This window comes from Canis lupus, chromosome 26 (assembly GCF_048164855.1).
Source record: "Canis lupus baileyi chromosome 26, mCanLup2.hap1, whole genome shotgun sequence".
In the NCBI taxonomy this organism is placed as follows: Eukaryota; Metazoa; Chordata; class Mammalia; order Carnivora; family Canidae; genus Canis; species Canis lupus.
The window spans coordinates 32,173,894-32,185,969 of record NC_132863.1 but is presented as its reverse complement, the minus strand read 5'-3'; the positions used below and the strand labels follow the sequence as shown (position 1 = coordinate 32,185,969).

Below are 12,076 nucleotides of genomic sequence, written 5' to 3'. Positions count from 1 at the left end.
GGTTCAAATCACCTATGGGCATTCTCATAGCTCCATGCATTTCTCTCCTTGGCTTTCATCACTTTTGTGATTTTATATTTGTTTCTGTATTTATCTATTTAGCACCTGTCTTTGCCCAATAGCATCTGTGTTCTGTGAAGGTCAAGGTTGTGACTGGCTCTTGTCATTGTGATTGTACATCCAGCAGAGACTGGGACATGTAGGTGCTCAATAAATATTTGTACAGCAGATGAGTCAACTGGGACATGTAGGTGCTCAATAAATATTTGTACAGCAGATGAGTCAACCAAGAAGAAAAAGCCAAAAATCTATTTAGAGGAGCAAGAGAAACATCATAGGAGAGGTGACATATGAACACCACTGAGCCTTGAAGGATGAAGAGGAAGTGGCCAGTGGAAAAGAATTGGGACACAGGGATATAGAGTATTGAGGAATGACTGGAGGGTGAAGATGAAGTAGTTGGTGTTTCCTAAGAGGAGGTGTGTGTGGAAGATGAGGCTGAATTGAAGCTTGGAGCCATAGCCTGTGAGTCTTTCATCCCCTACTCATAGGCTTGGATTTTCCCCTCTCTTAAGGAAAAAAAGGGAGGAGAATCAGTTAAGCTCTCTGGCTATAGGAATAAACATGATTTTTCCTGTATTACCGAGAGGGCTTTTTAATACTTCAATTTTGAATTCTGGTAAAATATAGATCCCAAAACTATAGCTTTGTGTTTCATTTCTTTCTACATACCTTCCTTCTATTTCCACTTTGTAGCTGTGTTTGCCAGGTGCTGGAAGACCTGTCTATGCAGTTTTAAATTATTATATAGCATCATCATCACTGTGAACCAACCTATAGTGTCAGCCATGGGCTAAATACTAAGGATGCCATACTCCTCTGAGTTTTTACAACTTGATTAACTGTCCAGGTTTTAAATATCTGTATTTTGGAGAAGCTCAGTTTTTCATTTTTCATCCAGGTTTTCAGAGCTGCCCAAACATTTCTGTAAAATACCATTTTTCATAGAAACAGTGAGACCTTTTTTTATTACTATTATTCCTTTGAAAACAAATGATTTGTGCCTAAGACAACTCTCTCCATATTATTTTCCCCCTAATGGAATGAGATTGGTTGGGAGTTCTGCCCCTACGGAAATATCAAAGCCTCTAGTACACACTCACTTCTAGTTTTAAAGTTAACTTTCTTATTGGATTTCCTTTTATTTCCTGCTCAGGCAGTGTGAGCAGAGCTCAGAGAGAGGCAACAGATCTGCTATATATCTTTTCAAATTTATGATTAAGAAGGTCACATATACATTTTTAAACATACTCCTTTTTGATAATAAATGAAGAATAAAATTTCGAAATGTCATCAGTAGTAGACCACTCATTTCTCTTTCATTGACGCCCTCCCCCTGCCCCCAGTCTGGTTGCCTGGTGATGGAGAGAAAACCCAACTGATCCAGTGCTACACTCTTCATTGTTTACTGTCTGCCAGGAATAGTCTGACTACTAGAAGAGAATGCCTGTAGCCAGAGTGCCAGGGTGGCTCAGTGGTTGAGTGTCTGCCTTTGGCTCAGGTCATGATCCTGGGGTCCTGGGATCAAGTCCCACTTCAGGTTCCCTAAAGGGAGTCTACTTCTCCCTCTGCCTATGTCTCTGCCTCTCTCTTGTCTCTTGTGTCTGTGTCTCTTGTCTCTTGTAAATAAATAAATAAATAAATAAATAAATAAATAAATAAATAAATAAATAAATCTTTTTTAAAAAGAGGAAAGAAAGAAAGAATTCCATTTTAGGTTACATTTGTCTTCAAATTGTGGCAAAATGGGGGAGATAAAATTATCTTTTTGGTGGGATTTCCTGGATTCAGATTCACTCTTCCTGCTTCTCCACTCTGCTCTCTGCTTCCAGAGCTAGATCTGCATGGACTCCAGGCCTCTGGCTTCCAGTTGGGTTTAGCTAAGAAGAGCCACTGTTCAGAGGTTAGGATGTAGTCAGGGTGTTTATACCTCTGCTTCCCTTCCTGGGAGGAGCAGCTAGATCCTTTGAGAGAAGACTGCTGCTTCTGGGCAGGTAGTCTTTCATTTTCACAACTCCCTCCTTCTGGGTTCTGGTCACTGCTTCTTCTGCTTGTCTCACTGGACACGTGGGTGGCCATCAGCTCACCGGTCACTCTAGTGGACCTTGGGTTCCCCTTCACCCTTCTTTCGTCAGTAGTCCTTTTGCACATAAACTCCCCACTTGTCCCCACTTGAGTGTGCCATCTGTCATTTTTCTGTGCGACCCACACCTAGATTGAGTGACCCATGTGAAAAGGATCACTATCATACCATCAAACCAGAACTCATCCTAGATGAACTCCTCTAAGATATTTCTGTATATAGGATTATTCTTTCATTTCAAATCTCCTCTGACAGGGAGATCATTACCTCTTGAACTGCGTATTTCTTGACCAGGCAGCCTCCATTTTGGAAATTATTCCCTACATGGTGTTGTATTTGACATCTCTGAGAGATCTGTTGTTTCTGTGTTGAGGTAGGAGTGATCAAGGTTGAAGTTGAAGCCAAGACCTATGGAAAATGGAGCAAGAGACCTGAGGGAATTTATCCCCAAGATTTAAAGTACCTATCAGCTTCCGTATCACAGGAACAAAATAACTATATTTAGAATCAGAAATGTGGGGAAATCTCAGAGGAACCATGTTGATTTTTTTTAAATATTTGAAGAACTGTGATATGCAAGAGGTGTTAGTCAAGTCTTTGTATTTCTAATGATCTCAGAACAGTCAGTTAAGATTTAAGAGAATTAGATTTGAAATCCACATGAAGAACTTTTTAAGCCTTTAGCTTCTGGGGAAGGTGTTAAGATCTATACCACTTGATATCCAGGGATTTCATGGTGGGTCTCTTGGACTGTTGTTGGACCAGTACAGTTGATATAAAAATAAGAATAGCAGTTGCCATGTGTTGAATGTTCTCTGTATGCCAGGCACCGTGCTCCATGTATTTCACACTTGATCTCATTTCATCATCATGACCCTCTGGGGTTGGTCCTGTTGTCTACCACAGTACATAGAGGGTAAGTTCAGAACTTGAAGAGGTTAAAGTAATTACTGGGGTCATGAAGCCAGCACATAGCAGAGATAGCATATGTACTCATGCCTTCCTGATGCCAAAACCAATGGTTTTAATCTGCAGTGGATGATGTCAGAATGACTTGAACTAGGTGGCCACATACAAGCCTAGCCCTTGTCCTGCCTCCAAGAGCAAGGGCCTCTGTGTGCTTTTATCAGATCTTGAAATAATTCTAATTTCCACCAGGGTTTGGGAGCCACTGTTTTAAACTAGTATTATTATAAATGCAATCTGGTTCTGAGGATCTTTTATTTCTATGAGAATAATTAGTCATCAAGTTCAGCTTCCAGTTTTCTCTTTTGAGCTACACGACTGTCTACCCCCCCCCCCCACCCTCACCCTTCACCAACTACCAGCCCCTACTTGAGTCTACCATTGTTTGGTGTATTATTTTGCCATCGTCGTCCCTCTGAGAAAGGTCAGACTCCATATTGAACCTCAGTCAGAGCCTTAGGAACAGAAAGATCCATCCAGCCTCTTTCTCCCTTTGGAAGGAGAGCATGGGAAGCATCATACAAGTCTCACTGATTTCCCTTTTTTTTTTTATAAATTTATTTTTTGTGTGTGTGTTCAGTTTGCCAACATATAGAATAACACCCAGTGCTCATCCTGTCAAGTGCCCACCTCAGTGCCCATCACCCAGTCACCCCCACCCCTCGCCCACCTCCCCTGCCACCACCCCTAGTTCGTTTCCCAGAGTTAGGAGTCTTTCATGTTCTGTCTCCCTTTCTGATATTTCCCATTTTAAGCTCAAATAAAGAACAAACCTATTGCTGAAGGTGAGCCAGGATAAGTTTCATATTTCTGAGTAAATGAAAGCCATTAATAGTTTTAGGAGGACTTAGGCTTATTTTTCCTTGACATTGGAGGACCTATCTTGACTGTTTCTGGAGAATGAATCAGGTTTGGGGTTTAAGGATGATGAGTGGGGAAGAAGAACAATCTAATCTTCCCAATGCTTTACTATAACTGAAACCATCTGACTGTGATTTTTTCCTCTTGCACATGTCCCAAAGGAAGCTGGCCAAGAAGCAGAAGGAGACGCAGAGTGGAGCCCAGAGGGAGATGGGGCCTGTGGCCTCAGCCGACAAACCCACTACCAAGCTCAGCACCAGCCGCAATGATGAAGGCTTCTCCTCTAGCTCTCAGGACGTTAATGGATTCAGTAAGTTGAGCCAACTAGGGGGAGGGGAATGTCCATGATCCACCTTGACCCTGGTATCTCTGCTGTGGACCCCTCACAGTGGTCAGATGCTATAGGACATGGGCTCAGGATGCTTCCCTGGGATGTTCAAGGATGAAGGTTCTCCTTGGATGACTTGGAGCAGAGTTGAGTGCTTAGGGAACTGAGACTCAGAGAAGCAAATTCTCCAATGTCCCAGGGCTGATGAGTAACATATCCAGACCTGGAACCTGGGTCTCCCATGCCTGGCCAATTCCAAGCCACAGCCAGTGTTCCAAGTAGTATTCAGTCAAGAGCACCTGAGCTCCCATGCAGAGTTGATACAGGATCCAAGCCGATAGAAATGGCTAAGACATCAGGGTTCACCCTAGTCCAAAGGAGAATCTTAAGACTGGCAACATTTAAAGCTACCTTGGTGGTCAGACTCAAGAGAGCTAACTTTAGTTCTCATATTTCTTTGACCCAGTCTTCCTCCAGGATTTTTTTTAATTTTTTTATTATTTATTTATGATAGGCACACAGTGAGAGAGAGAGGCAGAGACACAGGCAGAGGGAGAAGCAGGCTCCATGCACCGGGAGCCTGATGTGGGATTCGATCCCGGGTCTCCAGGATCGCGCCCTGGGCCAAAGGCAGGCGCTAAACCGTTGCGCCACCCAGGGATATCTTCCTCCAGGATTTAATAGAAAGGCTAGATCTCCCAGCCTCTGCTCCAGATGGGGCATTCAGAAATTCTAAAGGAATATGAGCAGAGACAAATGTCCTCCACACACTATGCCAATGGCAAATGGAAGAAGCCCTAATTCATAAAAATCACATAGATACGATCAGTTTTGGGTGGTAGGGAGTTTATGAGAAAAAATGAAAAAAAGGAAACAAATATTTATTGACCATCTTTGTCCTCTCCACACCCTATAAGAAGATACTTTGTATGATTGTTCCCATTTTGTAGATAAGGCATCCAAAGTCCTGTGCATTTGGCCGACCATCTCAGAATAACCTAGCTAATTCCTGATGGATCCAGGTTCTGAGGGTAACTCAGATCCTTGATTGCTAACCTCAGGGCAGCACAGAAGCCATCCGAGAAAGTTTTCAAAGAACACACATCTAGGCCCTGCACCTTACCAACTAAATCAGAATCTCCAGAGGGAAGAGGGAGAGGGAGATGAGGGGTAAGGTGGGATGTGGATTTAGTAAAAGCCAGTTAGACGGTTCTTAGAGGCACATCGGTTAATAACACTGAACTCTGAGGGAAGCAGTAGCCATTTTCAAATATTGACATGCTGCCTTAGGAAAGAGATTAGTTTTAAACCTGTAAAAACGTTGAAAAAGTAAAATGAATACTCCTATACTTTGTACCTAGATTCACCATTTATTCACACATATTCTCTCTCCGTGTGTGTGTATATGTATATATTATATAAAAATATATATATGTATATATATATATAATTTTCTGAACCATTTAGAAGTAGGTTGCAGACATCATGACACTCTATCTCCAGAGAATCCAGCATGTGCTTCCTAAGAACTAGGACAGCTCTTCAACATAACCACTATAAAATTATCTTACCCAAGAAATGTAACCTTATTATACTATCTAATATACCTCAGTTATACAGTCTACAGTTAAATTTCCTCAGTGGCCCCCAAATATTTAGTATTGTTGTTTTAAAGATTTTATTTATTTATTCATGAGAGACACAGAAAGAGAGAGACACAGGCAGAAGGAGAAGCAGGCTCCCTGCGAGGAGCCTGATGCTGGACTCAGTCCCAGGACCCCAGGATCATGCCCTGAGCCAAAGGCAGACACTCAACCACTGAGTCACCCGAGTTCTCCTGTTGTCGCTTTAATCCAAGGTCCAGTCAAGGTGCTCACGTAGTATGTGGTCATCATGTCTCTCCATTACCTTTTATCTAAAACAGCCCTCCCTTCTATATTTTTTCTTTCAAAGTGCTGACATCTTTTAAAAGTCGAGGCCAGTTGTCCCATAGGATGTGACACAATTCAGATTCATCTGATTTTTTTCGTCATGATCACATTCAGGTTAACATGTTGACAAAAATGTGACAAAGGTGGTATCATACACTTCCCTTTGCATTGTATCAGTAGACAAACGCTATCCCATTGCCCGTTGTTGGCAATGCTAAGTCTGCACACTTCTTAAGATTGTGTAATGGCTTTAAAGACAAAGTCTAACAGTGCATACTGATTATTTCATGAGCAAATATTTAACTTCCGTTTTCCTCAGAGAGCAGAGCAAGTTTGCAGTCTGCCTACCCATGAAGCCAGTCCTTTTTCCTTTCTCAACCCAGATGAATCGCAGAGATTCATACCTTCCCTCAGGACTAGGAAAAGAGGATAGTGGCATAGGTGGCCAGGAGAGGCAGAAAAAGGGTTGACAGAAAAATGGGTTTGGTGTGTCGTCCTTAAAGAAAGGCTCATCCAGAGCTCCCCAAGAGTCTCTGCCTATATTAGTCTGTCACGGATTCTCCAGCTTTTGGCCTAGGGTCTGGGAAGTTTGACAAGTTTAGCTGATAGGACATCCTGGTCAAGTGATACCCATTCACCTAAAACCTTTCCTGGATAGGCCACTTTCTTGTACATACTTTTCTCCATTTGTAGAAATGCCCCAAGAAGACTGAGTGCAAAAATATTATAGTCAGGGATACATGACCTCAAAATTATAGGTATTTGAACTTAAACTTTCTGATCTCAATTGAAAATCTGAGTAACACCAATTTCTTGGATTTCAAGGGGAAACATCACCACTGTTTTCCCCATGGGCTAAAACTTAGACTTTTAAGAGGAAAGCACCTAAGACCAAGGTAGATTAGCCAGCCAGAGGGGAAGAGGAATCCTATCCAATAGAATCTAATAGGACGTCTTCAAGTCCAGAGACAATATTTCCAAATGATTGATATATGTGTGTGATTTATACACACACACACACACACACACACACACACAGACATACCCATATGTACAGAGGCATACACATATATACAGACATATATGTATATACATTTTAATGATATTGCTTTTAAAAAGACAGGGAAAAACATTTCAATTGGCATTATACTCAATTATTAAGAAATTTTGCATTTGTATGAATCACTGAATATTTTAGGACTCTATCTATGCTTCTGGTGTCCTCAGGCTACAGCCACAAACACGCTCTGGGGATTCTTTTTAATGCCCTGGAATGCATCAGGTACCTTTTAAAATACCCTGTGGAACTACTGGGATGAGATTTGAGGGGAAAAAATGTAAGTAATGCTTACACTAGAGATGTAGAAATTGCTTCTGAAATCACCCTGATGTATGTAAAATTGAATCTATTTTCGCGGCATTAGGGAAGTGACTGTCTGGCTTCTGCATCGGCTTTAGGAGGCCCTGAGATGATTTGCAAATGTTGAGGAAGCACGGAGAAAGGCAGAGCACAAGAATACATGTCACATCAGAAAAGATTACAGAAGAATGTGCCCTGAGCAATTATTTCATTATTGAACAGGTGGGCTCTTGCCTAATTTAAACTCCACATCTCCCTGCATACCTTGATTTTTTTCTGGGGCTTTCTATTCCAAATGACTGCTAAATTCTGCGGCAACCATTCAGTCAAGCCTGTGGATTTTGTATAGGAACAATGACCTCAGGGCTGGAAGGGTGATAGGGCTTTGTCAGCTACAGGCCTGGCTTTGGAGTACTGCTGCATTCTTGAGAAAAGCGTGCATGTCACATTTCAAGGACAAACAATGTGCATTGTTTTCAGTTTAAAGAAATGCCGGCTTTTATTAAGTAATCTCATTTTGATCTTATTGCTCTGTATACCTGATTGTTATTTTTTTTTCTGAGATCTTTCGCTCACTGGGATAATTTTCCGCATCTTTCTTCTGATGCTGTCTTTTTATATACATGCTTACATCTTCTTCTTTACATCTTTTGTTCACAATGTCATCTTCTCCGTGTTCATTTTCAGTCCAAATCAAAGTGCTTCAAAACAAATCCCTGTTGAATTTCTATGATAGTGATGCTAGCAGGCCAGGTCCAAGGACCCAGAGGGGGTCCCACAGGACCAGCAAAGAGGGTCCCTGGCTGTGCGCCCAGGATAGAAATCAAACATGAGGCAGCAGGAGATGAAAGCAGAGTTTATCGAAGGTATAAAAGAGAGTGCAGGTACAGAGTGTCCAGGAGACTCAGAAAGGAAAAGAGATAGTCTTATGTATATTTGGGGCCTGGAGCAGGGGGCGTTATTGAAGATGGTGGTCTGGTATACATGTCCACTCAGGCATTCAGGAACTGGGTAGACTAAAGACAAGAGAATAATTGTTATTCCTTGGAGCCAGGGTATCCTGGCATCAAGATGTCTAATGGCTGTTCTGGAATATACATATGATACCTTCATCTGGTCCTTCTCACCTGGTCCTTAGATGCTATCTGTTCTAAGGAAATCACTAACCCCTTGTCCCTTACAAGGGAGAACATACACTGTTTGCATTCTTAGGTATGTATACAGTAGTGTCTTGCATATAATACGTGTTTCTACTGAGTTTTTCATAGTTTACAAAAGTCCTTTTGGAAAATAAGGACCTGGAGCCAAAGGTCCTTATTCATGCACCATAAGATAGCTTGTACATTTATTATACCCTTATTCTACATTCAAGAAAATAGAGGTTCGGAGAGACCCTATGCCCCAAATCACATAGGCATTTGCAAAGTCATATTAAGGATCTGTTTCTCTTGATGTCAGTTTGGTTCTATTCATCTAGCTCTGCAAAGAATTTGGGAACATATTCTTTAAAAGTACCTACAGTAAAACAGTAATAAGAGAAATAAATAATCAAGATCAGGAACACATAAACAAAGACAAGAAGATGGAGACCAGGTTGGATTAAAATATAATTGTATTAGATTAAAAAGTAATCTAAATATGCAGGCTGGTAACTTTCAAATTCCAATTTGGTTTGAGCTTTCTAGTAGCAAAAGCTCAAATAGGAAAGTAACTTTCATTGGTACTTGGTACATACTAGACCAAATGCTTTATATAAATCCCATTCTTAAGTCTCCTAAGAACTCTATGAATTAGAAATTATTCCCACTCCAAAATAAGGGAACTGAGTTTTGGAGAGCTAAAATAAACAAGCCAACATCACACACACAAAGAGTGGGGATGGGATTAGAAGCCAAATGGGGTCATTGGACTGCAGAACTAGTGTTCCTTGTCTTGTACTATGAATGGTAGCCCACCACTCACCAGTCTTACTGGTGGCCACTGGTGGCTAGGAGAAAAAGCGAGTGCCACTCTTCTCTGGATGGCCAGCCAGCTTTTCTTCCATGTGGGCAGAAGCTGCTGCCATCACTACGTCCCACATGGAGACCTGGGGCTGGGCACTGACATGGAGCTGATCAGATTCCCTCAAGGTGCCAGGCTCTGTGATGAGCACATTCAAATACACATCTTCATCTGTCCTCACAAAACCCTATGCAGTGATAGGCTTATTATCAGACCCATTTTACAGTTGAAACTGGTGCTCTGAGATATTGAAAAATCTTCCTCAAGTCACATGATGAATAGAGAGGGAGGGTCTGAACCCCAAGCTAGATGTTTGACTTTCAGAACCAGATATCTTTGTTTTTCCTCTAATCTTCACCTTTCTGCCCACCACAAGGCTAGGTAAAGGAGAGAAAAGAGATGAAGGGGACTAGCCCTGCTGGCTGGTAGGACAGTGCCTCCTCTCAATCTCTTTATCCACTTGAGAGCCCACAGGAAGGCAGCTGCCAAGTGGATGCTCTAACAGGCAGGATCTGTGGGAATTGTCCCTCTAGGAGTCTCCTAGGAGGTGGGACTGTAGACCAGATGACCCCATCCTCAGGCATTCCTTATCTGGACCAAGCCTTAGATAGACACATAGAGAGGGGAGCAAGGGATGGCCCTGGGCACAGAGAGCTCATAGCTCCTGAGGGGAACAGGTGGTCCAACCACAAACATTTGTGCAGAGCCCAACAGGGGCTGCAGTAGCATTCTGCCTGCAAAAAGAACCACAAGACTCTTCCCCTGACTTTGTACCTCCAGTGCAACCAAAAATAATATCTGACAGCCTCAGAGCTTTCAGTGGCCTCAGAGATGTTTGCTGCTGCTGAAAAGGGTTGATTCTGAAACCTGATGTCCTCCATGACCTTCAGCCACCAACCTCCTAAAAGGATGTCCTTGCCAGTACATCAGGTAATGTCCAAGATTGATACCCTGCAGGATAGCTTGGCAGAGATGGGGCGGGCAGAAGGGAGCACCAGGCAAAATTTTAACCTGATTATTTTAGGAACATATTATATAACTAAGGCAATTCAAATAGGGAATACAGATCATGACTTTAAAAGTGTAATGACTGAGGCTGCCTTAAACTCCTTAGGAAAAATCCTTCACCCTTTCAGAAGGATGTTGAGCCAGCTGGAGAAATGGGTCTCTGGGAAAATTGGTCTGGCTGTGACCCTCCGTTTGGAAGCTATGCCCTTGATGATGTATGATGTTAGAGATTGCTAGTGATACCTTCACTCTGTTCGGCACCTGCTGGGGAAGCCATTCTGCTAGATGCTGAATTATCTCTACTTCTTAAAGTATTGCAGCCAGGTAGGAATTACTATTCTGACGTCATAAGGAAACCTAAACTCCATAAAGTGAAATACATTTCTGCTATCCCATCTTTGCAATACTCTGACTTGACCTGCCTTCCTCTTCTTAAAACCCTTCAGTGGATCCTTGTAGTTCCCAAGGGAGAAGCTATTGTCCCAAGCATGGACTCATTGGCTCTCCATGGCTGCTCACCAGTGTGTATCCCAACCACTACCCAACCCTCTGGCCCATCTGATACCCACTGAGTAGTTGTTTGAATGTATGAATGAGAGAACGAATGTTGGACCTGGAACTCCAATGAAGATTTTCTGGCTCTGAGCCCATATCTGCTTCCAGCTCCTTTGGTAGTACATTCTCTCTCCTGTTACATTGCAATGTGTAACTTCCATCCATTCATTCTTGGTTTTGTACACAAGTATGTATTGGTCAGCAACCATATGTTGGCCCCTTTTCTGCCCTCCAATGTCACATAAGATAGTGAAGCCAGTCTTTCTCTTCCAGCAGTACTCACTCCCACTCCATGCTGTTGGACTGTGGCCATGTGTTTTCCTGCAGGTCCTTCCCTCAGACTGAGCAGCTCACAACAACCATCAGTCTTCTTTGGGATACATTTCTGTTTTCTAGTTTCCTCAAAACTTCAGTTGGCACCTCTGTCTCTATTTGATCTGTGTCTATGGAGTACATGGTCTCCAAGATGAACATGACTCTCTGCATTAGGTTGAATTACTGGAAGTTTAGAGAGCTGCTACCACCCTTCACTCTGGATTCCAAACCTGGGTTCAGAATACATTGCTCACATTTGAGTGAACCTCCAGATGTCCATCACATATCTCCCTAATGCAGAGCTCATGACTTCTAACTAAGGCTGACTCATTCAGCCCAAGTAAGATGATTTGGGGGGCCTAAGTAAAGGACTTTATATTTCTTCTGTTTTATATCTTCTTGTTAGATTTGACCCCATTATCCCAGCCTACTAGGATATTTTTTATTTCTGATTGTGTCAGCTGATGAGCTCACTTAATTCTCCCAGTTTGGCGCCCCAAAATGTACTAATTACTAGATTATTATTATTCATAATGCCAGGTACCATCTATTGAACATTAATTATGTGCCTATTTCCAGATGAGTATTTTATATGCATTTTCTTGTTG

The 12,076-nt window shown here is 42.2% G+C and overlaps 1 protein-coding gene across 13 annotated transcripts in view; it reads left to right on the top strand.

Moving 5' to 3' along the window:
* Window positions 1-12,076, top strand: part of PTPRT (protein tyrosine phosphatase receptor type T) — a 1,036,563-nt gene that overhangs the window by 893,161 nt on the left and 131,326 nt on the right. For 10 of the 13 annotated variants that reach the window (XM_072801053.1, XM_072801054.1, XM_072801063.1 and 7 more), the window contains one exon: window positions 4,132-4,280. In XM_072801053.1, coding sequence (XP_072657154.1) covers window positions 4,132-4,280 — 149 coding nt within the window. Of the gene's footprint in view, window positions 1-4,124; window positions 4,281-12,076 lie in introns of all 13 variants that reach the window. The other 3 variants (XM_072801051.1, XM_072801055.1, XM_072801052.1) reach the window with 1 other exon arrangement.